This window comes from Gossypium hirsutum, chromosome A08, assembly GCF_007990345.1.
Source record: "Gossypium hirsutum isolate 1008001.06 chromosome A08, Gossypium_hirsutum_v2.1, whole genome shotgun sequence".
NCBI classification, from domain to species: Eukaryota; Viridiplantae; Streptophyta; class Magnoliopsida; order Malvales; family Malvaceae; genus Gossypium; species Gossypium hirsutum.
Window position 1 is genome coordinate 1,382,586 of NC_053431.1, and position 25,142 is coordinate 1,407,727.

General features: G+C 31.3%; 3 protein-coding genes and 1 long non-coding RNA gene across 4 annotated transcripts; 2 read left to right on the forward strand and 2 right to left on the reverse strand.

Annotated features, from left to right (window-relative positions):
• Nucleotides 1-7,684: 7,684 nt before the first annotated feature.
• Nucleotides 7,685-10,006, reverse strand: LOC107938367 (non-specific lipid transfer protein GPI-anchored 6). The gene is made up of 3 exons (XM_041075527.1): nucleotides 9,682-10,006; nucleotides 9,166-9,273; nucleotides 7,685-7,943 (listed from the first exon to the last, which is right to left on the reverse strand). Exons 1-3 carry the CDS (start codon nucleotides 10,004-10,006, stop codon nucleotides 7,831-7,833), a joined length of 546 nt encoding a protein of 181 aa, XP_040931461.1. The 3' UTR covers nucleotides 7,685-7,830.
• Nucleotides 9,846-10,793, forward strand: LOC121204838 (uncharacterized). Its single transcript, XR_005900018.1, has 2 exons — nucleotides 9,846-10,091; nucleotides 10,348-10,793. It is a non-coding gene; the product is annotated as an uncharacterized lncRNA (long non-coding RNA).
• A 1,325-nt stretch (nucleotides 10,794-12,118) lies between these two features.
• Nucleotides 12,119-18,009, forward strand: LOC107938377 (splicing factor 1). The gene is made up of 9 exons (XM_016871502.2): nucleotides 12,119-12,275; nucleotides 13,596-13,933; nucleotides 14,234-14,359; nucleotides 14,457-14,496; nucleotides 14,583-14,665; nucleotides 15,308-15,385; nucleotides 15,505-15,558; nucleotides 15,868-16,002; nucleotides 16,091-18,009. Exons 2-9 carry the CDS (start codon nucleotides 13,625-13,627, stop codon nucleotides 17,834-17,836), a joined length of 2,571 nt encoding a protein of 856 aa, XP_016726991.1. The 5' UTR covers nucleotides 12,119-12,275; nucleotides 13,596-13,624; the 3' UTR covers nucleotides 17,837-18,009.
• A 5,239-nt stretch (nucleotides 18,010-23,248) lies between these two features.
• LOC121204839 (transmembrane protein 45A) lies at nucleotides 23,249-24,758 on the reverse strand. Its single transcript, XM_041075528.1, has one exon. It carries the CDS (start codon nucleotides 24,578-24,580, stop codon nucleotides 23,606-23,608), a length of 975 nt encoding a protein of 324 aa, XP_040931462.1. The 5' UTR covers nucleotides 24,581-24,758; the 3' UTR covers nucleotides 23,249-23,605.
• Nucleotides 24,759-25,142: the final 384 nt, after the last annotated feature.

The following is a 25,142-nucleotide window of genomic DNA, read 5'->3' on the forward strand; positions in this document are numbered from 1 at the left end:
TTCAACATATTTTCATGATAGATTCATGCATTTATATAAGATAACGTCATCACATATCTATAACCAGGTTTGTTAATCATACTAATGGCTAACTTTACATTCATTTCACGTTAACATTTACTTTGTTAGCTTATACATGCCATTGATTTCCAAAATAAAGTTTCTTTATATACTGAAATCCTGAGGTTGACAGTGTGATGTGTCTCCGACCAAATCCGACCTCCGAGCTCTTAACACTACAAAACAGGGAAAAAGGAAACAGGGTAAGCACTTTGTGCTTAGTAAGCTCATGTAATAAGAATTATACTTACCTAATATTTTCAATACAATATAATAAACATTCATATATCCATTCAATGCATTATTACCCTAACATGCACAAACTCAACATTCAAGTTAGTACAATAATTTTCATGTATCAATAATATATATACCATGATTGATGAGCTCGTCAATACCATGATTTCCATTTCCTTGTTATTTTTCATATTTATCCCGTTGAATTTATCGAAATTTCGATGGATTTTCAGACGTACACTTTTAGTGTACAATTCCGGGTCCGTCAATTCATATTCATGTGCGCACATTTCCATTTCAGATAGCACACTCCCGCGAACCTCAACCTTGCAGCGGGATTACCAGTCCAGGCTAAATCCCCTGCAACGACAATTACTCTAATGAGCTTGGATCTGAATTACCAGTCCAAGCTAAATTCAGACCCTAATTCAGATTACCCGTCCGGGCTAAATCCATTTTACACATATTCTTCGGGAGGACTATATCAGGATAGGATCACCCGTCCGGGCTAGATCCTTTTTACCGTCAATTCCTTTTCAGAGATCCATCGAATTTTCCTTTCATTCAACCGGGATTTCTTCCCATTTTATCAAATATATCAATGTTTCATTAATTTTCATACAATGAACACTCAAATCATATTCTCATCAATAACACACAATCTCAAGCATTTCAGAATATAATTCAAGTTACACGAACTTACCTTGATACTTGTTTGTAAACAGTAAAAATCTATTAATCCCGAACTTTTTCCTTTCCTCGATCTAGCTTCGTATTTGAATCTTCTGGATCTAAATAAATAAATTTAATTATCAATTTAATACATTTCATGTTCATATGCAACATTCTTTATAATTCAACTATTATTTATAGTTCATTCAAAGCTGTCTACTTGAGTCATAGTCACTAAATTATTTATAACTTGAGCTACGGAACTCCAAATTAAGATCTGTTAATTTTCCCTGAAACTAGACTCATATATATTTTTACCATAAAATTTTCAGAATTTTTGGTTTAGCCAATCAGTACATTTTATTCTTCAAAGTCACCCCTGTTCTGTTGTCTAACAGTTCTGACCCTTCTTCACTAAAAATAAATTATCTCTTTATACAGAATTCAAATGATGTTCTTGTTTGTTTCTATTAAAAATAGACTCATTCAGAATTCTATACATATAAATTTAAGTCCCTAATTATTTTTATTCAATTTTTTATAAATTTTCAAAGTCAGAACAGGGGAACCCGAATTCATTCTGACCTTGTCTCACAAAATTCATTATATCTCAAAATTTACAAATCCATTGCTTACAATATTTCTTATATGAGAAACTAGACTCAATAAGCTTTAATTCCATATTTTGTTCATCTTCTAATTCGATTCCTACAATTTTTGGTGATTTTTCAAAGTTAGTCTACTGCTGCTGTCCAAACTGTTTTAGTGCAAGCTGTTTATTACCATTTTTCCCCTAAGTTTTTAATAAATGATAATTTCGTCCCTACTCAATTAGCCTCTCAATTGAGCTGATTTTTCTCAATTAACATTTTATTCTATCACCTTAAACTAGTTTACAACCTTTAGGAATCAGAATTTCAGCAATAGACTTTAATTCCAAATATTTTCACAATTAGGTCCCAAAAATCAATTTCCATTGAAATTGCCTAATAAAATCATCTCATAAACAAATTAAAGCTTTAATTTCACTCTATTTCATCATAAACTTACAGAAATCAACCATGGTGACTTTAAATTTCATCCATGAAATAAAAAACTAATGAATTTAATAGTAGGATCTAGTTGTAAAAGTCTTAGAAACACAAAAATTACAAGAAAAAGGCAAGGATTAACTCACTTGGTGCAAAAATTTTGAAATACCAGCTTAGAGAACCCTCCTATGGCGTTTTTAGCTGCTGGAATTGAAGAGAAATGAAGAGAAATCTAGATATTTCCTATTTAGTCCTAGTTTTATTTAGTTAATTTTGCAACATTACAATTTTACCCTTAATTTATCAATTTTTCTGCTGATTTCATACCCTTGCCGTCCAGCCCAAATAACTTTTGGGTCTAATTGCCTTTTATATCCTTTCTCATTAGACTTATAAGCTATTTAATCACTCTAGCAACTTTTACACCTATTACAATTCAGTCCTTTTCATTTAATTGACTACCCAAACATTAAAATTTCCTAACGAAATTTTAATACCACATTAATAACATTTCATAAATATTTATAAAATTATTTTTGACTCGGTTTTACGAGATAGAGGTCCCGATACCTTATTTTACCCAATTTCTTCAATAATTTCTTTTTCTAATTAATCACTAAATTGATAAAATTTTCCTATCAATATTTTCATACGATTTTCCTATCATATAAATTTTCAAGCAAAAATATTGAAATAAATTTCTCTTTAAATCGGATTTGTGGTTACGAAACCACTGTTCCGATAACATTGAATTTACGCCATTACAAAATTTTTCATCTTTAAGAACCATAGTGTATTTTTACCATTAAATTAACTTAGGGTGGGTCTGGATAGGCAGTGCGTTTATCTACAGTTAGTGTAAAAACAGCGGTGACGGTGAGATTAGATGATATTATAGCATTAGACAAAAAATAAGCTAAACGTACTGCATTACAACCCACTGCCCATCTAAATCCAAATAATAATTTTTTATTTTAGAGGGGCCAAGACTCCTGTGTACCTCTTTAACATTATCATTATAGATCATGCACATCAAATTTAACATAAATTAATTTTTTAATTATTTATTTTATATAAAAACCTTTAACCATTCAATAAATATTAATATATACAATATTTTAGATATGTATGATGGAGATATCGAATCGGTTCGAAAATTTACATGCATGACAAGTATAATTATATTATAAATTCAATAGTTAGATCATTAAAATATTAATTGTACAAAAATATATAAAAGGGTGTAAAATTACTGCGTATAAAAAATAATAACATCCTGGCAGTAAAAATATAACGATGTGGGTGGAAAATTTTTTGTTGTAAATTTATTTAAAAATTATATTAAAATCAAAATAAAGCTTAAGTGGTAAATTTGATTTTTTTATATAAAATGGTATTTTAATTATTTCTCTAATCGAGTTCGGTTAACTCATAACACTAACTTACTCATGGATTTAAAGTTAACAGAGATAATTAATATATATATATGTATATGTTTTAAAAAAATTGTATATAGAAGGGTATTTCAATTATTTTTCCAATTAAGTTTGTGTTCGGTTAAGTCATGACACTGACTCACTCAACCAGAAATTTAAAGCTGGTAAAGATAATTAAATGATAATGGATAAATTTAATTTAAAGTTAGTAGACATAATTAAATAATATTATAGAAAAAATAATTAAATAATATATATTTGTTTTGAATAATTTAATTATATAATTATTTCACTTAACAATTTTATAGGATTTTCTTTTTTATTCTTCACGTTCATTTTACGGTTTATATTCTAGGTTCATGACGGTCTCTCCTAATATTGTCGTCTCTAATATTTGAATTTGCGTTCTCTCTTTGGGAGCATAATATCATAAGATGTACAAACAATTACTAAAGATGATGATGGTTAGACTTGATTATATGTCGGGTTGGGTTCGGGTTGAGCCAAAACAAAATTTTAGTTTCATTTTCTAGGCTGTTAAAAATTAGGGTTGTTACTTGTTAAGGATTTAGAAATTGGTTTTATGGAGAATAGGGTTGATTCGACGGAGAAAAAAGAAAGAGAAAGTATAGGCGTGTATTCGGGTCAAGTTAGGCTAGGCTAAAAAATCCTACTTGAGGCTCGACCCGTTTAGAAAATGAGTATTATTTTTTGTCCAAACTCTTTCATTATTCAGAAAAACCAGAGTAAGTGACCCAACTCATTATCAGGTCTTATGGTAATTCACGTCGCATAAATAAAACAAAATTTTAATGACATGATTAAATTTCCGACACCAACTAATTAGAAAATAAAACAAAATTCGATAATGAATATCGAAATGTCCATGTTGAAATCCATCTTAAATATTACACAATACAATACACAATATTAATTTTTTTTGGCAAAACTATATAAAATTTATCAAAATTTATATAAAACCATATAGAATTTGACATGATACAAGAGTTAAAAAATGCATGGGTAAAACCTTGGTATGTGTCGAAATGAGTGGAAGTAACAAAGCATCATGCCCAAGGGAGCTTATACGAGGGATCCAAGGTTTAGATAATATCATGATTTACTTTACTTTTTCGTATAGTAGATTCGAATTCAGATAATGGATATTCGAAACCACTTCACTTTTGTAATTAATGAACTCTTGTTTGGGTTTAAATTCATTTTAAAAAGTTTATTATTATTGAATGCATATATTTTGTGTACTTAAATATACTATATGATTTAATTGATTTTGATTTAGATAATAATACCCAGATTTAATACGAAATATAAACAGTGGGTTCTATGGCAACCATTCGGGATAACAAATGAGAATCGGTAGTTGAGGCTTATCAACATATTTCTAATCAGGGATAAATTTAATATTTTTTAAAGGGGCCAAAATTAAATTATAAAATTTTGAGATGTCAAATTAGATTTTATCATATATTGATTTATGATTTTCTGAAACGACTAAATATATTTTGTTTTTTGTCCGGGGAGAGGGGCAAAGCATAATTTTCCCTATATTAAATTAATAGCAAATTTTCCAATTTCGGAGCACACATCCAGTAAGGATAATCGATATGTTGATATGCTTGCTAGATTAGGGACCAATTTTCAAATCCCTCTAACGTGGACTTTTCTTGTTGTAGTTATTTGTTTGTTAATTACCAACGACCACCTTGTTTCCATTATACATGCTATGGCTGCAAGGTTTTTAGAACCGAATATGTAGTTAGACTAGTCAGATAATCGGTTTTTAATTCAACAGATTTAATCGGTACAACCTGTTCAATTAACTAAACAGTTTTAAAGAATAAAAAAATAAGTTCAATTTTTGATTCGACAGGTTAGCCTGTTAACCGGTTTGACTCATTATTTCGAATCAATACTCTAGTCAGTTCAATTTAATTATGAAAATAATATAAGGCTAAACGCGAACTCATATATCCATTATTAGAATCCACTCTACTTTATAGATAGGAAATTCATATAACCAGTATCCAAATTTACTTTACTTTTCTAGATAATAAATTTGGGTTTAGATTCGACTTCATTATCTGTTTTACTCTTTAAATTTTATTTAAAAAAATCGTTCTTACTAAATGCAAATATTTTGCGTATGTCTGACGTATAAATTAATTAATTTGGATTCAGATAATAATACATAAATTTAATGTGAATGATAAATAAAATTGAATTCAAATTTTAGTAAAGTTACAAATGTTCGACTCATTGTCGTACTTTACAGAAGTGAAAACAAATTAAGAACAAGTTAATATATCTTCTAAGTCTATGTACTTTTCATGTATTTAGAATTTAATCATTCTACTTCCGAATTTAAAAATACAAGTCCAATTTTCAATTCCATCAAAATTCTTCTCTTAAATCCAAATCAAATTTACTTTTATTTCAAAATATGAAATTAATAGTAAGCTTACATTTTGATCACTTAATTTTAAAAAAGTTACAAAATAGTCACTGAACTACTTGAATATTTTCATTTAAGTTATCGAACTATTTAAAAATTTTTATTTAAATTATTGGGTTGTTAAATTTTCTAAAGTTAATCCAGCGGCCATTGACGAAATTGAAGGAATAAATTGTTCAGATTCGAAAACGAAAAGAGATATCTCGATTGATGCAAGTAATATAAATAGAAAATACCATACAATAACTATTTTAATAATCTAATAATTTAAATAAAAACTTTAAATTTATTAAAATAATATTTTATAAATTTTTAAAATCGAGTAACTAAATCATAAATTTATTACGGGAAAATGTGAACGTCTTAAAAATCAAACAAAAAGTTTTGGCGGACGGAAAGACCCGCCACAAACCTGTTAGTTGAAAATTTTAAGGACCTCTGAATTTGACCCGACCCAACCAATTTATCCCTGTGGGTCCCATTCATTTCAACAGTTTGCACGGATAAAAGAGAGTGCCCCACTCAGCTTATAAAAATACAAATGGTTTATTTCTCAATTCCATCCCTCGAATTTACCAATTTTAAAAATTTAGTCCATTTACTTTAGTTTATCATTTTTACTTTATGAAAACTGAGAAATTAGTTCAATTATTGGTAAACAAATCAACTTGAAGTGTCTATTTTCGCTGTTTTATTGTATATAAATTGTTTTAGATAATTACTTTTTGTTAATTTTTTTGGATATAAACTGTTAAATTGTTGATTTTTTCATGTTAACAATAAGGTTTAACAGTGTTATCCAATTAGATTTTTTTTTAATTTTTATAAAATGTATTGATATCTGGAATTTTTTTTCCTAATGCGGTATCTGTATTTATTTTTGTTCAACGTGGTATTTAAATTTGGCAAAAGTTATACATTATGGTACTTCAAAGCAATTGTGTTAATTTTTTAGTGTTTAATTCGGGTTTAAGAGTTGATTTTGATGAAAATTCATAATTTTTTTAATAATATTAGCAATTAACTTTTATAAAATAAACTCTAAAACTCGGGAAAAAAATCACAGTCTTCATACTACATTTAACAAATTAAATAGATTTATACTTAATACTAATCTTATTCTATTAACAAAATCATGAAAACCAGAACCTAATAATATTAGTAATCAACTTTCATCAAATCAACCTCAAACCTTAATTAAACACGAAAAAATTAATATCATTACTTAAAGGTGCCAAAATGTATAACTTTTGCCTAAGGGTGTTCAAATGGTTAATTGAATCAGACTAGTATTAACCGAATTAACCAAACTTTTTAATCATTTAATCGTTAACCGAATCAAATTTTAAAAAAATTAATTGAATTGAAATATTTCGATTAATTCGTTCGGTTAACAGAAATTTATATGTTTTTTTATTATTTATTTTTTGGTTAAAACAAGTATAAAACATATAAAAATAAATAAATTGATAATGTTCATTTAATCGAATTATCCGAATTAAAAGTTCAATTAATTTTGTTAATTATTAGATTTTGAACCGAATTAACCGATAATCAAACTTTTAAAAAATCATTAACCAACTTCCGATCAAATTAGATTGTTTAACCATCGGATATTTAATTTTGACTGGAATTTGAGCACCCCTACTTTTGCCCAATACAAGTACCAAATTTGATAAAGAAAAAAATACCATATTAGAAAAAAAAATTGTTAAACTCATATATTAAATGGTATATTACGTATTCTGAAAATGAAAAGACGGAAATTTAATAAATTAAAGGGACTAACATCTCAATTTTTATAAAATAGAAGGTTGAAATTCGTAATTAAATTAAATAAAAATACATAAGTTCATCTTCTTCATGGACCACTGTTTACCAAATATAATAATAACAGTTGGTCGTAAATTCCATTACTGTATTACACACCAAAGTTAAGAAGAAGCACAGTGAAAACCCATAAAGAAGCTCCCAAAGCCATCTCATTTCCCTTTCCTCCCCCACTCTTCTCCGTACCATTGCCCGTGGACTTTCCTGCACATACAGCCACGAATCTCCACATTAAATTTGAAAACTTTCAGGGATTTAGTGAGAATTTACAAAAATTTAAGGGCTTAATTGAAAATTTCTGAGAGGCCAAGGCTTTCTAGCCCTAATCACCGTCCGCTCCTGGTGATACATGTAAAATGAAGTTGCTAAGTAAAAGTATCACGGTGGCCTTATATTAGAAATTAGATTACATTTTGCCCCTTACTAAAAAAAATGTTAGATAAAAAACTTATGGCGTTGACAAAATAACCAGACAGTAACACATGGACAGTACCGCATGTTACATATACCTCATATTAACGTATAGAGAATAGTTTTTAACAGTATAAATGGATGAAATTTTTAACAGAATGACCTATTTGCTCTTCAATCTAACAAACAAAAACTAAATTGTTCGTTTTTCAAAATAGAATGAGCAAAATATAATTTAACTTCTAGTACAGGAGCCTCCATGATATTTTTACCAAAGTTACTATACAAATTTCATATTCATTTTCGATCACATTATAGATCATAATCTATAATTTTACTCATAAATTTATTTTTATATGTCATCTATATAATTAGATTAAAACTTCCAAATAAGATTATATGAAGTAACACCCATAAAAAAGAATGCTACGATAAAAAGAGTGAAGTAAAGGAGAAGTACCATGAAGGCTTCTGTATTAAGAGTTAAATTGTATTTTGTCTTATTTAGTCAATAAAATGGACAAATTAGTCTCTCTACGTTAGATTAAAGAGTAAAATTACCCATTTATATTAAAAATCGGTGTGACTAACTGAATAACCAAATAGTACGTCACATGTACATCATGCTAACATATAAGGGCTGGTTTTTAACAATAGATACGAATGGAAATTTTAACCGAATGACTAGTTTGCTCTTTTGATCTAACGTACAATGACTAATTTATTTATTTTCTAGTAGAGGAGACAAAATACAACCTAAATCTTAATATAAGGGTCTCCATGATAAATTTACCAATAAATAATTTTAACTAGTATAAACCATAAATGAAGTAATAAAAATAATCATGATATAATTTTTTTCAAAGTAAACTTGTTTACGATTACTTCAATTCCACTCGAGCTCGAATAATTTCAAAAAATAAATTTCATTAATAAATATTTCTAATATTTTTATTAATTATGGTGAATAATATATATTCAAGAAAAGGGTATAAAGAGGTGTTGTAAATGTTACCGGTGGTAGATGGGGTGGTAGTCGCCATTATGGGGTGCCTTTCTGTCAGCTTTTGGTATCCTTCAAATAACTTCGCTTCCTGGGAATTTGGTGCCAAATGGAGAAGGGCTGAATTGACATTCACAAATTAATCTTTTTAATATATATATACACTAATAAAAGTACATTAGAAGAATATTTTAAGACTCTGATTGTATTTTACGTATTTAAAAAATAATAAATTAATATTTTATATTAAATTAAATAATAAATTTATTCTTTATTAAAAAATTTATTAATTTTTACTGTTAAAAACAGGAATAACTACTAATTAATAAAAATATGAGAAATAATTAATAAAATTAATAATTAATTTTTAGATAAACATCTCATAAATATATATTATAAGTCGGTTGATTTAATTATGAAAATTTAAAATTAATTATTATTATTATTATTATTATTACAATAATTAAAAGGATATGAATGCCAACTGATTATTTGAAAAGATTAGTATAAAAAGAAGACAACACTTACAAATGCAATCAGTCATGTTAACTTTGGCACGGCAAGCGTAGGGAAGAGCGGCGGCGAGTGTGGCGTTGATCTTAAGCCCGGCGCTGGAATCATCCTTATCTCTGATCACCACACAGAGACACTTCTTGCTCTTACCCAACACCTGTTTAAGCCCACCACAGCAATCCACGGTGGGGGTTTTAGCCTCACCGTCGACGAACGACAAACACGGAGCCAACCCCATCAAATGGTTCTTGCACTCGGCTTTGTCTTGGTTCACGTCGGAGCTCGCTAAACCGAACAGTGCTGTAATAAGTAATATGCATGGGAGTATTGAAGACGCCATTGTTTTTCACTTGAGACGAAAAGAAAGGAAAGAGATGAAGATGAAGATGAAGATGAAACGACTGTTGGAGAGGCTTTTAATGAAGGTAGTCAATGAAATCGTACCGCCCTCCTTTTTTTCTCTGTTTCCAAATTAAATACATATCCGAAAAATTTAATTCAACTCGGTAAATTTTAAAATTATATATATCTTTTCATTCGATGGGTAATTTAATATATAATTTTTGATTTGATGTATTTATATATATAAATTTTGATTGTGGTTTAAATTATACTTAAAATTTAAATTTTGATTTTGTTGAGTTGGAATCCCATTCTAACTAAAGATTCTTGTGGTTTTAGGAATTTTACTACGGGAGAACCAGGAACGGCGGAGAGCTTTTCCTCATTCGACTATTTGGTCTTAAGAATGTTGGTTTAAAGAATGAGTGATTGTCTTTTTCCAACCCTTACCACCCAACCTGAGAGCGGATAGCTAATGCATTCCGCTTATTGAATATGGTTTTATGGTCGATTCGTGACCCCTGAACACTGAAGGCATACATGGGGTGATTTCGTAGTTCCTACAAGTGGAAACGATGGGGTTGGTCCATGAATTTTCTTTCCTTTTGTCGCATTTCGCTCAAATGGTTGAAGGGAGACAGTGTATCGAGCTGTTCACAAGGGTCAACTTGATCCTCTTCCCAAAGGATCCCAGATGTGGGAACCTAGGAAAGTCGTCGACTCCAACTACCATTTATGTACCATCCTACCTTTTTCTAAGTTATTGACAGCCTATCTTTATCTTAGTACAGTCTTTCAGTGGCATGTTTTGGTAAATTTTAATTTGGGATTACCCGGGTAGAATATAGGCCTAGGGTTGAAAAACTTTTTGGAACCCCGTGGATAGGTCTAAGTAAATAACACTCTTAAAATTTTTAAAATTTTGTATATTTTCATTTATTTTTAAATTGTTTATGTCCTTTTAAAGGGTAATAACCAAATTGACACAAAACTATAAACAATATAAGCTAAAAGAGTTACTTCACCTTTTTTATATCATCCAAATTAACCATTTTAACAACAACACTGATGGATGGACCAAGATCTTCAAATAAAAAATGGACAAGGACTCAATGTATTAAATTTAAAGTATAGAGACTAAATTTTGAATTTTAGAAAAGTACAAGGATCTTGGGCATATTCAATCCATACAACTTTTGTAAAAGCCTTGAAAGCCTCAAAATTAGGATTTCTAAAACACCCATTTTTACAATATTAATTTTTCATTGAAATTTTCATTTTAAATTGTGTCACATAAGATTAGACATGTCACTTAACAGTTAAATTAATGATTTTAGTAACATAATGACCTAATTGATATAATCTTAATAGTTTGAGAATGTAATTAGAATGATATGAAATATAAGGACCATTTTAAAACGAGGGTTATAGTTTGGGCATGTTTGATCCAATTAACTCAAATAAAAGAATGAAAAATTATAAATCCAATTTAACTGGTTTAAACATTGGTTTTCTGTCCTAGTTTTCGATTTTTTACCTATTTCTAGCGATTCATTTAAAGATAGATTCAACCCTTATATTTGAACTGGTAAATTATTGAATTGATCAGTCAGTTCAATTCAGTTTAAATAACAAGAGTTTTGAATTTATTGACTTTTCAAAATATTTTTTTCAGATATCAAAGTGAATATGAAAAGTAATTGAATCAAATTGAACTGCATCTCATCCGTTTTTTCAAAATGGGTAAACTACACCTAGGTCACTAAATATTAGTAAGTATACAATTTGATTATTCAATTTAAAAAAAGGTACAAAATGTTCACAAAATTATTCAAAATTTTTTATTTAAGTCACTTTCAAATAATCCAGTGACCATTTTGTAACATTGTAAAGTTAAGTGAGTAAAACGTAAACTTACTAATAGTTTAAATGACATTGGGTTACCCTTTCAAAATTTGGGCTAGGTGGGACCAAATTACAGAACACTTCAAATTTCAATCCCTATTCAGATAGGCCCATGGGCTATAAAATTAGAAAGGACAAATTTCATAACCTAATTGTAGTAAAATTGGGCAATCTTTCGGCCCATTTTTTTTATCATCAACTTCAGCCATAACCGATCAGCTTTGCTGATGATGATCGCTGGGTAATCAAAATTCACATCGTTATTCCATTTTTATGCTCCGACACCTTGCTTGTCTCGCTCCGCTGGGTTCAACTCGAAAGCCCATAGGGTTAAACTCAGTTCCTCTGCCGTTAAACCCTAGGTACGCTTCATACCTTTGCCTTTATCTAATTTTGCACTGTTAAGTTCCTTTTTTTTACGTTTTGGGATTCTCATTTCCTATTAACTGTTTTGATTGATCTCTGAGCAAATGTAAATTAAAAAAGAAGAAGGAAAATTTGTGAATTTGTTTTTGGGAAAGAAAATAATACTGATATTTCGAGGAATTATGATTACTATGTAATCGTGGCATGTTCATTTCCATGTTATTTGTTATTTGTTTTTTCTACTCAATGATTTGGTTTTGGTCAGTAAATTTGATATTTGAAGAAGGAATTTATTCAATTTATGAGTAAATCTGCATTGGTTTACACTGCTTGCTATTGGTTCCTGGTCTGAATCAATTTGGAGTCTCCAATAAATAGTTTGAGTTACAAAGAAAACCCGGTTGCTTGGACTTTTTAAAGTAGTTTTTGTAGGAATGGAGTTATGAGTAAACCCGCTTGCTGTTGCTTGTTTGTAATCAGTCGAATTTTTATCAAGAACATGTTGCCAATAGTAGGTGCTTGTATCCGGCTCGGAGAGCTAGCTCAATGCATCCTTTCCCATTCAAAAGGGGAAAAGAGAAAAAGAGAAAAAAACTATTTTGGCTTCCTGCAAGTTAATGAGTCTGATTGAAGTATTTGGATTAAGGGTTATAGGCTTATAGCATACTGTTCAAACCTTGAACAGCTGTTGAATGATAGCAACTGATATACTCATATATATTTGGGTATCTTTCATGTTCTTTTTATGGTCCATGTTCGGGGTTCGTAGCTGCCCCTCCCAACAATGTCATTTTCAAGGTTCAAACTTATGTTCTCTCCTCGGGAGTGTAATGTGCCTTACCGTTACACCCAACACATGTTGGTCATATATATATTAGCATTTGAAACAATAAGATTGGTGCTATTACCTTTTTCTGTGGCAATTATATCGGTAATATAGATAGGCTCTTTTCTTCTAGAAGTTTTTTTCTTTTTCATGTTACAAATTCTCTTGCATTTAGCTCTCTTTTGTCAAGCTCAAGGTCTAGCAGTGAAAGATTTAAGAGAATACATGCATTAAATGCTGAATTTTTTATCTTAAGTAGTAACTCTAATTTGGCTTGAAGTCTTGGAGCTATTGAGTCATACTTTAAGATTCTACATTAAGACTAAATGAAGAATTGACTGCTAAACAAAATCTTTTATCTGATTCCTTTTATCATTATTAGTTGGCGCTTGGCAGTTCTTTTACTCCCTTTTTTTCCTTTGACAATTGACCGTATCAGTGGATATCTCCCCAACTCTGACTAATTTTATATGCCACGTGCATATGTCAGGGGCAGTAGGAACTTGTTGAGCATACAGGATGAGTACAAAGGTTGACCAGATATCTGCTGTTGGACCTCACATTGCCAATATGTCTGCAACAACTACTTCATCCACTGCATCAACTACAGGCCCAAAGGTCTCAAGGTTTGCTGCGAAGACTGGCTTTGTTATACCTAAAAATAAATTGTCAGGTTCACTGGTCCCTATTTTCCGAGGAGGTAAAAAACCCGGAGGAAATGCTACCACCAATGAAGATAATATGGACCAGATTCAGAGGAAAACAAAATGGGGCCCTGATCCAACACAGGATGCTGCTGTTAGAAGGGGTAGGGCCTTAGCTTATCAGGTATTTAGGCCATCCTTTACGAGTGCATATTGGAGTCATTTTGCAAATGCATATTGAACTTTTAAGTGTTAAATTTTAGAAGTTCTTTCAATATGTTTAAACTCTCCCGTGGAGTTGGAGGCATTTGTAGCCCTGGATTGTATTCCATATTGCTCATCTGATGGCAATCAAATATTTCCTTTATTTTCCATTGGGTGATAAATGCCAATGTCCACTTTGCGATTCCCTAGCATTGAAACTCCACATTCTAGGTGCCATTAAGTGATATTAGTTCCTCTATGCTGATCCATATTTGAGCAGACTCGGGTGGACCAGATTACGCAACAGCTGAAGTCAGGAAATCTGGATGCCGGGGATACCGAAGACTCACCATTCGTGTCTCAGAATATGGTTAAAAGCACTTCTGATACTCAACTTGAAAGTGAGGTAGAAGGACGGTTAACCCTCTGTTAATATCTTTTTATTCTATTGACTTATTGAGGATTTTATATATTTCTAACTAACATAGAATTTGTGAATGCAGAAATTAGAACTCTTGGAGATTGAAAGACGGGAGGCTATTGGTAACTCTGACAACTTTTGCTAGATGATAATTTTTTCTCTTTCTCAAATTTATTCAGTTTTTCACCATTTTGTTATTGACTTCTAGGTGAAATACTAAAATTGAATCCAAGCTACAAAGCACCAGCAGATTATAAACCATTATTGAAAGATGCAACAGTTCCCATTCCTGTAAGCCCATTTTTAGACTGACATATTACTGCATATAATTTTCCTATGTCATCCTTTTCCTGCATTTTTTTTATTGTACTGCTGAAAGAAGTTAATGGCAATCTTGCTGATCAAAATTGTATGAAAATTTTTTGTGTTACATATTTGATATTTTTTCAGCATTTGTAGTGCCTAACAATGTTCTCATTTAATTTTTCTGCCTTTTGATTCTATACATACATTCCCTTTGATCTAAATATATGCATCATGTTTATCTTGTTGCCCGCCCAAAGGGAAAAATTTATGGCTTTGACCCTCACTGCACTTGTATTTTCCTTTTGGAAAGTTGCATTGTGAGACACTTTCAACCTAAATAACCTAGCAATAGTATCAAAAAGAGTAGTTAATATGTTGGTTAAGAAGGCTGCAATGCTTATGATTCATATCTTATCACCAGATAAGCCGTGGTGTTTGTGTCAATTGTGTTCCAAATATAGACAAATTTGACCGGTTAATGGCTATACTGTTTTGTTATGGGAACCTTCAAATTTGTTCTAACTTTCATAACAAAGCTATTCTCTCTCTAATATTCATAATTTTCTTTCATTCTTTGCCTATTTGCATTCAACACTTGAATATTATGATACTATATTAGCTTTGCAGGTGAAGGAATATCCTGGATGCAATTTTGTTGGTCTAATATTTGGTCCCGGAAGTGATACTAAGAAGCGACTAGAAAAGGTAAGTATTTTGGTTTTTGTGCAGATCTATACAGTCATTCATGTAATACATGTATGTACATTTGCATGATGTTCTTCTTGAGGGCAAATTTATAATTTACCATTCATCTTAAAAATCAGGAAACTGGAGCTATAGTACAAGTTTACGGCATTAAAGCAAATACTGGAGAGAAGGTAATTCTTTGGGCTGGGAGAATAAAATGCCATCTAGTTAATTGAGCTGAAGCCTTTTATTTTTTTATTTTTGGTATTCTCTCTGTCTGTTTTACGATTCATGTTTGGGGCTCGGAGCTGCCCCTCCCAACAATGCCATCTCTAAAGTTTGAATCCGTGTTCTTTCCTAGAGAGTACAATGTGCTTTACCACTACGCCCTACACTTGTTGGTAGCTGAAGCCTTTTATATTTCTTACTTAACTTGCCTTAGATAGAAGCTTCATGAAGCTTGAATCACTATTGACTTATAGCTAGTATTTCTTCCTCAGGTTGAAATTTCTACTCCCGATGGTAATGAAACCCAGGATGCTTATGAAGAGCTGTATGTTCATCTATCAGCTGACACTTTTGAGAAAGTTGATGGAGCGGTGGCGCTGATTGAGTTGCTAGTTAGTTCAATATCAGTGAGTTCATCCTTCTGAACATCAAGAAAAATTCTCCAAAAAGAAAAAGATTAACAAGTGATATTTATTATTCATATATTTTCTGCAGGGAAATTTAGGTGCTGGTTCAGTGCCTGCGATATCTGGTAATGATGTGAATGTTCTAAGTCAAATCCCTGACACAGCTGTATCATGTGTGACTGATGCTGCTTTAAATCAGCAAGTGCCACAACTTACAATAGCATCTCCACAAGGTCAGTTTCAATATCAGAATTCATGGTTCCCTACCAGCTCTATGCCGCTGAATTTTTCAGCACCAGTTATCAATAGTTCTGTACCTGCACAGTCCTCACCTTCGAACCTGTCTTCACTCTTTGGGCCACGGCCACCTCCTGCGGCTGGATACAACTCAATTGTTCAAAACTCATCCCTTGTTTCATCCAGTCCACAACTTCCAAGACAAGTACAATCACAGCCATATATGCCTCTGATGCATCCTCTAAGTCATACCGGTCCTCAAAATTTTCTTATCCCGAATCCAAATCCTCCATCTTCTCAACCTGGCAATTTTTCTTCACTACCTTTTACTGGAAACCAGCCCCATGCGCTGGGGCCACTCCCTGGCCCTAGACCGTCGATGCCTTTGTTTCCCCAAGCTGCATCTAATGTTTCATCAGGACTGCTAAAAGAGCAGCCAGCAGTACCTGCAGGAAGCTCCTCAGGCTGGTCAGCCAACTCTGCGTCCCCAGGTCTGAGCAATGTAGGGCAACTGGCTCCACCTGCAGTTCTATCCCAGGTGCCTCATCCTGTAATTCCACGGCCGGTTGTTGCATTGAGTTCTTCTGCCCCTCCAAACATGTCAGCTTCTTTTGCAACCGGGCAATCTGGTCCTCGGTTAACCAGTGCACCTGTCAACCATCCATCCTTGCCTTTTCCTCCTGGTCCTCCACTAGTGTCTGCACCACCACCAATGCAATCCTCTTTACCAGCCATTTCCATGGCACAACCGCCAAATCCATCTCTAAATCCAGCAATGTTATCTAGACCAATTATCTCACAAGTACCATCCACATCCTTGCCACCATCTCTGCCAAGAGGAACTTCAGGTTCTATTCCTGGAAACATGGCAAATTTTGCTCCCATAAATCAACCTTCAGCAATAGCTGCTAGATCACAACAGTCAAGTTCAGGGGATTTTACATTTCAACCTCAGCAAACACAGGGCCCAGCCTATCCAATGGTTCCAAGACCAGTCAGTCAGGCTGCAAATCAACATGGTCTAGCCCCCAGATCAGCAGTTCACCTGCAACCACCACAAGCTCCACCTTTCCAGTTTGGTGTGCCCAATTCCACTCCCCAATCAGGAATGCAAGTGTTTCCTAGGCCTCAGGGTGGCAACCAGATGGGTTTGCCACAAACTCTCATGTCTTCTTCACAGCTCGCTGCTCAGCAAAATGCCATGTCTGCCAGACCTCCAGCATTCCCGGGCACCGGTCCTAATCCAGTTCCACAAATGGGATTGAGAAACTTTGTTCCACCTCCCCAAGCACCCAATATTGCTGGTTCCTTTCCTTCTAGGCCAGGGCATTCTTTGCAACATCAACAGCATTACCCACCTCTGCCACCTAGGCCGGGAAATTTCACACCTCCAAACCCCCGATTTTCCAGCAGTGGTTTCCCACAGTCCACTAGGTCTACATCGGGCCATTCTGCCGGACAGCAAGTTTATGATCCATTCTCTCCCACTTCTGTTCCTGGGGCATCTCAACACCAGGGAGGTGGTAAAGCAAATGCAAGGAAACAGGACAGTGATCCCGAGTATGAAGATTTGATGGCTTCAGTAGGAGTAAAGTAGGTAATCATTTTGACTAATTTGTTTTAAGACGGCCATAATCAGGAGATTATATTTCAATGATTTAGACTTTCTGTTTGAAGATGTTAAATATAGGAAAAAAAGGTAGAATAGAAAAGAAATTATTTTCTTCAAATTTGCTGATTTTATATGCATTTATTGACTCTGCTTACTCATTCCTTTGCTGAATATCACTGCTTGGACCATATCCGTTTGAATCTTTTCGAGTTTGGGTCATTCAGATTTGAGGCTTTAGTTTTCTGGAGTTATTACGAATTTAGGTAATTTCTTGTTATGGTTATTTCAGGTTTGTATGGTTTTGGGATTGAACCATTTTGAGTTATGGTCAGTTAGGGTTTAGGGTTAATTTGGGTTCGGATTGAGTTTTTGGATTTGGATAAAAAGGGATAGATTTATTAGAGATGCATCTTGGGATTTAAATTACAGAAATGAACATAGTTTTGGTCGTATAATGTTTAGTTTTGGTCGTATAATGTTTATTGTTATTACATAGGGATGGCAAAAAAACCCGATGGGTTTTGACCTGGATTGATTCAACAGGGTTGGATATTTTTTCTTCCAAAATCGTGTTTTGAGACGAGTTTGATTCGAAAAATATTCGGGTTGGGTTGAGTTTAGAGAAAGTTCGTTAAAAATGTATGATAACAAAATTATACCTAGAAAACAATTAATAGTATCATTTAAAATGAACTAGCATCATAAAAAGTCTTGAACTTTGACTTACATACATACATACACAAATATGAGACAGAAGTCTCTATTTTATTTTGAGAGAAAACTATTGTTGTATTTTGATAAAAAAATAAAAATAAAAATTGTGGCATATCTTTAATTTTGCAAGTCGGGTTTGGACAAATAAATTAATGTTTAATTCATAATTAAAATATAAATACTATCGATTTGATTTTAAAAACATTTATCCTTAAACTAGTCCATCTAATTGACTTGAAAGTCACCATAAAGTACTCACTTTTAGAGTGCAGGATTTAGTTGTTGGATGGGGTTTGATGACCAAACCAACTTTTTGTTGGTCATCTGCTTCCTTGTCTGCAAGCATAACAAAGCTAAAATGATTCCTAGGCATTCTTATTATTTTCAGCAACCGAAAAGAAAATGTAAGCAAATAGTAATGGAAGGGTGCTGTTATTTGAACCTTATCGGATCAGTTAGTATCTCGATTTAGATATACAGGTTGAAATAGTTTTTAAGCGAATTGATTAGAAACAGTAAAAAGAAAAAAAAAAACCCAAAAAATCAGAATAAAAAATTGATGGTTGAATCGATTTCTATAATTTTTTTATAAAATTATTATTTATTTAACTATTGTTTCGTTGATGGTTGAATCGATCAAATTAATTAAACTGAAAATTGACGATTTAACTGATTTAACAATTCATCAATTATTAAAAAAATTATGAAAGGTTTCCAAAGAAAAAAATAGAGAGAAATTTAACATTATTATGATGAAGAATTGTAGAGAAAATTAATTTATTTTAAAAGTTTATAAACGGTAAATGGGAAAAATGAAATGTTAAAATACAATTTTAATTTATTTTTAATTGACAATGTATTAAATTATGTTAAAAATAAAAAGATAAAATTTATTTTGATGGGTCAATTTTATTTTATTTAACATATATAAATTTATATAGTAATTACATGATTTCATTTACTTTTGAATTTTTCAAATATTTGTATTTTTTTATCAATTTTAATATATCAATTTGATAATTAAGTCTATTTTGATATTGAATTTGGATTTCGTAAAAGTACGATGACATGAAACTCTAAATTTGTGTCGCATCATCACTTAAAACTCAAAAAATTTATAAATATTTTATATTATATATGTTTTTAATTTTCAGGTGATGACATGACATCCTAAGACTGTGCCACGTTATCACACATTTATAGAATCTAAGTTTAGATACTAAAATGAACATAATTGTAAATTTCAAATACCAAAGTGGATAAAAAATATAAATATCAAAATAGATCTAATTGTTAAACTTATAAAAGTATTTGGTCAAGTGAAGGACTTAAGATTGAAAAAAGACTGATTGAGAGAAAGTTCACAGCTTAAAAGAATTGGATAAATTGAAAATTCTGTGCTGCATAGTCGACTAGGATCTCAACAAATTGAGTGATGGAAGCAGGGGCGAAGCCAAAAAAATTTTTTAAGGGGGACCGGATGAAATTTTAATTTTTTATAGTTTATATCTTTATAATTTGTAAAGAACTAAATCAATTTTTTATAATTTTAAGGGGGCCAAAGTGTAATTTTACCTTTATTAATTTAAAATTTTTAAAAAAATTTAAAAGCCTAAAATATAATTTTACATTTTAGGGGGGGCCACGGCCCATGCCAGCCCCCCTGGCTTCGCCCTTGGACGGAAGTTGAGAGGGTGTTGTGGTCACCCATGTCTAGAATGTATAAGGTTAATGTAGGGTAATGAAATTAGTGGTGGCTCTTTTATATTTAGGAAAGTGTTCTCATTTCAAACGTTTCTCTTATAGAGTTGCTCATATGACCCAATTAGGGATGACGCCAGAGAATTAATAGATGTCTTGATCCCTTAAAATGAAAATTTTAATATTCATGTCAATTGAATCTTAATTCGATTGGCATGAGTATTATTATCAATGTAGGAGGATGTGAGTTTGAGTGCACTGAAGCACGTTATCTTCCTATTTATAGACTGGGAAGAGACTATGAATAGTTCTAGATATTATATCTAAAAGAGCAGATATAATCAAAACTTATAATGAGATTCTTTAAAAAAAAATATTTAATATTCATAACTTTGACTTTATTCCTAACATTTGATTACCAAAAATGGCTTGTGATATTTAATATTCATTATTATTATCCTTAAATCTGACCTGTGAATTGCAAGTTGCAACTTATTCGTCATTATCGTATACTTATGGGTTTAAATATGCAATAAGTTCTTGTACTATTTAAAAATTTAGGTTTTAGTTTTTATATTTATAAATCATATCATTTTAATCCCTTACTTTTTTAGTTTTTAAAATTCAAGTTCAACTGTTAAAATTATTTTGTTAAATTCAGACTAATTACAATGTCATTTTTTTTAGTTACATTGCTACTAAATGAATACTTTTTTTTTTAATTTTAAAATACCATACCAACAAATTTAATAAAAAAGAAAATTAACAATGTTAACAATTAAATCTAAATTCTGAAATCTGAAAAGTACAAGGACTAAATTCTTGGAAGTAAAAGTACAAAGACTAAATTCTAAATTTGTGAATAGTACAGGGACTTATGACATACTTTAACCTTACTTATTTATTAATTAAAAATAAACAATAACACTTTATTTATACTAGACTATGATACACTCATAACTTGGGTGAAAATTTAATTATATAACAAATATATTTTATAAAAAATATGATGTAAATAACAAATAAGGTTTCGATTAAATGTTAAAATATATAAAGGCTTGAGTTCAAATATTTTATATATGAAATATATAAAATGATAACAGCACCCACAAAATAATACAGTTTACTTTGTAAAATAAGAGAATTTTCATTATTATACAACTGAGTTGGTGTCCGATTGACTCACAACACTAACTCAATCAAATGTTCAATATATAATATATAGATTAATATTAATATATATTTTTGGGTGAATATTTGATGTACTGTTAGTGTATGAGTCTTGCACACCGCCAAAGAGCTTTAAGACGACACCTTTTCATCGATGAAATAAAAAATAGTGAAGGACTTACAAATAAATACTAATAACTTTATTTAAACATAAACCCAAAACCCAAAGTTGGATATAAACTCCAAACTCTAAACTTGAAAGCTTGAAATTTGATATAAACCCTAAATCTTCCACTATTTTTTTTTGGTTAAAACAATGATGAGGTATCGTGTTGCTGTCCATTGGTAGTATCTGAAACTTATACACGGACGATACATCACATACTATTTCTATTTGGTTTAAATATGCCATCAATCTCTGTACTCTTCTCAAATTTTGAATCTAGTCTATCTACTTTTCAGATTTCAAATTTCAAGTCCAATTGTTAACATCGATAAAATTTTTCATTAAATTTGTTGGTGCAACATTTTTGAATAAAAAAGTATTCACTCAGTAGCCTCATAACTAAAAAAAATAGTGTTATAATGAATTTGAATTTAACAAAACAATTTTAATAGTATTAACAATTAGACTTGCATTTCGAAATCTGAAAACTAGATAAACTGAATTCCTAAAAATAATAGTATGGTGGGACAAGGTTGTGATATATCCCATCAAAAAGCAAAATTACTCGAAAAAATCTCAAATTTTTTATTTTGTAAATTACAAGTGGAGGGCACAACCCTAACAACAACGCAACTAGTGTGATTCAAACTCAGGCCACATCTGGGGCAGTGAACATCCTAACCATCAAGCCAACACACGAATTAAAAATTTCCCAAATTTTGAGTTAAAGCAAGGTGGCAAAATCTTTTTTTTTTGTGAATTACAAAAGGAGGGCACAGCCCTAGTAACAACGCGATTAATATGATTCAAACTCAGATCACATCTGGGGCGATAAACACTCTAACCAACCATCAAACCGGTACACAAGTTTAAAAAATCCCAAAATTTGAGTTAAAGCAAGGTGGCAAAATCAAAATCCTTTTCTTGTAAGAAAACAAAAAGAAATTAGAAAAATGAATTTGGGGTTGTTAATTTCTTGCTTGTGTTAGTATCAACAAACCTACTTTTTTTTTTTTACAAACAAACAAAAAAGAGAAAACACAAAGATTCTCTATCAAATTCTTCATTAAAATTAAGCCTTAATAATAACTATGTTGAATTCATTGCATGCATTCAGCATTCTTGTTATGGTCGATGATTACTTTGAATGTGACGTCGTTTATGTTATATATAAATAACAAAAACATAAATTTATTATGATTTAGCTCTTTCAAAATGTTAAAATTATAGTTTAATCCTTTTAAAAATTATAATTCTATTTTAATCTCTCAAAAATTTTATAGCTTTACACCTTAAAAGTTTTAACCGGAAATAGTTATGGAAAATTATATGATACATTACTTGTGGTGTTTTAAAACTTCAGAATCACGATTTGGAGAATAACACGTATCAATTTAGAGTATTACGAAAATTAAATTTAATTTTTTTTGAAAAAAATGAGAATCACATGTTAATACCTTTAATATATTAGATAATTTTTAAAAAAATTAACTATTTTTAGAATTATCTATTTCGATTGAATTATTATAAAATTAACTCGTGGCATCGAATTTATTCGAAAATTTTGATTTAAAATAAAGATAGATTATTTTCATAAGAAAAAGACTAAACCCCAAGTAAAGCAAAAGAAATCTTTTAGTCATTGCTTTCAAGATAATATACATATATATATATTCTTTTTGTTTACTTTGTGTATACATACAATCACAATGAAATCAACCCCTTCTAACCCCAAATCCCATAAATTTAAACCAAACAATATTTCCCTACCACCACCAACACACTTTTGTTTTCTTTTCAATTTTATCCCCCAAACCCTCCCTACAAGACATTTTTTCTTGTTGTCAATTAAGCCCCCAAAATTATTGCAAAGCTTAATCAAAGACAAAAGGGAACCCCCCCCCCAAAAAAAAGAAGACCTTTGTATACAAATATTCACCTAATTGACACATCTAAAAATACCCCCTTTCACCTCTATTAATAATAAATAAATAAATAACCCTTTACCTTTCAATGTCCATAATTGCATACCCTTTTCCCATGTGAATAAACCCTTTGGTGGGTTCACCTTGTTTATTGCTTCCCTTTTGAGATTCAACGTCTTCTTCTTCTTCTTCTTCACCAAGTTCAAAGTGATCATTTTCATGGCTTTTCAATGTTGAATACTCAACTTTTTGACCATATAATTTGACCAAAACAAGATAAAAGGTCATAGCAAAAATGGTAACACCAATCAAAGCCCAACTAAATTCTATATTGACTAATGACTTAGCTCTATGAAGTGCTTCATCACTTGAACATTTAACCACTTGGTGCCCCACTTCTAAATGGATGAAACAACCTTTAGGGATCAAGTTTGGGGTCCAAAGCATAAACCCCATGGTCATAAGCCATAACCCTTGGTACAAAATGCTAAGAGACCTAATGAAACTAACCATAAAGCTCTTTGGGTACCCAATTCCCATTAAAGTTGTGACTAAAGACACAACTATAGCGCTTTGTAATAGCAAATGGTATTGGCCTTCAACTCCCATATGATCAGCTGAGTGAAGATGGAACAGAAACAGCTGTTGGGCAAAGGCAATTGCTCCAAGGAATTGTGTTAAGCTATGCTTAAACATAAGGTCGATATTGATGCTAGTTTTGTCAAGGACTATGGAAAAAGCAGCATATATGAAGAAAGTCATTGATATAGCTGAGTGTTCAAAGTTATGAAGATGGTTAGATGGGATGGTTCCATCAGTGTCAAAAGGTTGATGCTTTGCTGGACCAATGAAAAGCTCCATTGATATGGAGATTGATGAACCAACCATGATCAAAACCAGCTCCAAGTACCTAAATTTCAAGGTTGGGAACCATGGGAAAGATGTGTATGAATTTGGGTTTAAAGAATGAAGCTTGATGTGATTGAAAAGATGCCAAAACCCAAGTGCAAAAAATGCAAAACCCGGTGCAACATGTCCCACTAAAGTACCCATTTTTTTTTCCCAAGGCAAAACAAAAAGAAGGACTTGTTTGGAGGGAGAGAAAAGGAGGGAAAAAGAAGGTTTTTTGATGAAGGAAAATTGATGGGGTGATGAAGGGAGGGGGTTTAGTTTTTAAGGGGGATGGGTTGAGTTGAATTTCTAAGGACTCTAGAGGGTTCCATTGAGAAGGGCTTTCAAAGTTTTGAACTTTAGTATATGAAAATTTTAGATAAGGAATGTGAAGATTAAACAAAGTTGACCATCTTTAAGTTTCTTAATTTTTAGCTAAGATGGCCTCTTGTTTTTCTAGAATACATAATTTTCATACCAACAATCAAAACCCCCTTTTTGACATGACTAGAATTAGCCTATTTTGAGTTCAAAAGGGTCATACTGTTTCTATGATTTGATAGATTAGGCTTATCAGGGTGAGGTAAAAATATAATTTTCTGGAGGAGATAAGGATGAAATTAGAACTTTCTTTTAAGGTTTAAAATTGATTTTCAAAATTTTGAAGATTGATGTGTAATTTTATTAAATATTAATTTATAATTACATGATTTTTAAATGGACT

Bases quoted from the DNA above. Each gene is read 5' to 3' on its own strand.
- LOC107938377 (XM_016871502.2), top strand. From the start codon at position 13,625: ATGAGTACAAAGGTTGACCAGATATCTGCTGTTGGACCTCACATTGCC. The intron at 14,497-14,582 runs GTAACTCTGACA...ATTGACTTCTAG, and splicing joins TGAAAGACGGGAGGCTATTG to GTGAAATACTAAAATTGAAT. The intron at 15,386-15,504 runs GTAAGTATTTTG...CTTAAAAATCAG, and splicing joins CTAAGAAGCGACTAGAAAAG to GAAACTGGAGCTATAGTACA.
- LOC107938367 (XM_041075527.1), bottom strand. From the start codon at position 10,006: ATGGCGTCTTCAATACTCCCATGCATATTACTTATTACAGCACTGTTC. The intron at 9,274-9,681 runs GTAAGTGTTGTC...ATGTCAATTCAG, and splicing joins TAACATGACTGATTGCATTT to CCCTTCTCCATTTGGCACCA. The intron at 7,944-9,165 runs GTAACATTTACA...CTGTATGTGCAG, and splicing joins TACCACCCCATCTACCACCG to GAAAGTCCACGGGCAATGGT.
- LOC121204839 (XM_041075528.1), bottom strand. From the start codon at position 24,580: ATGGGTACTTTAGTGGGACATGTTGCACCGGGTTTTGCATTTTTTGCA.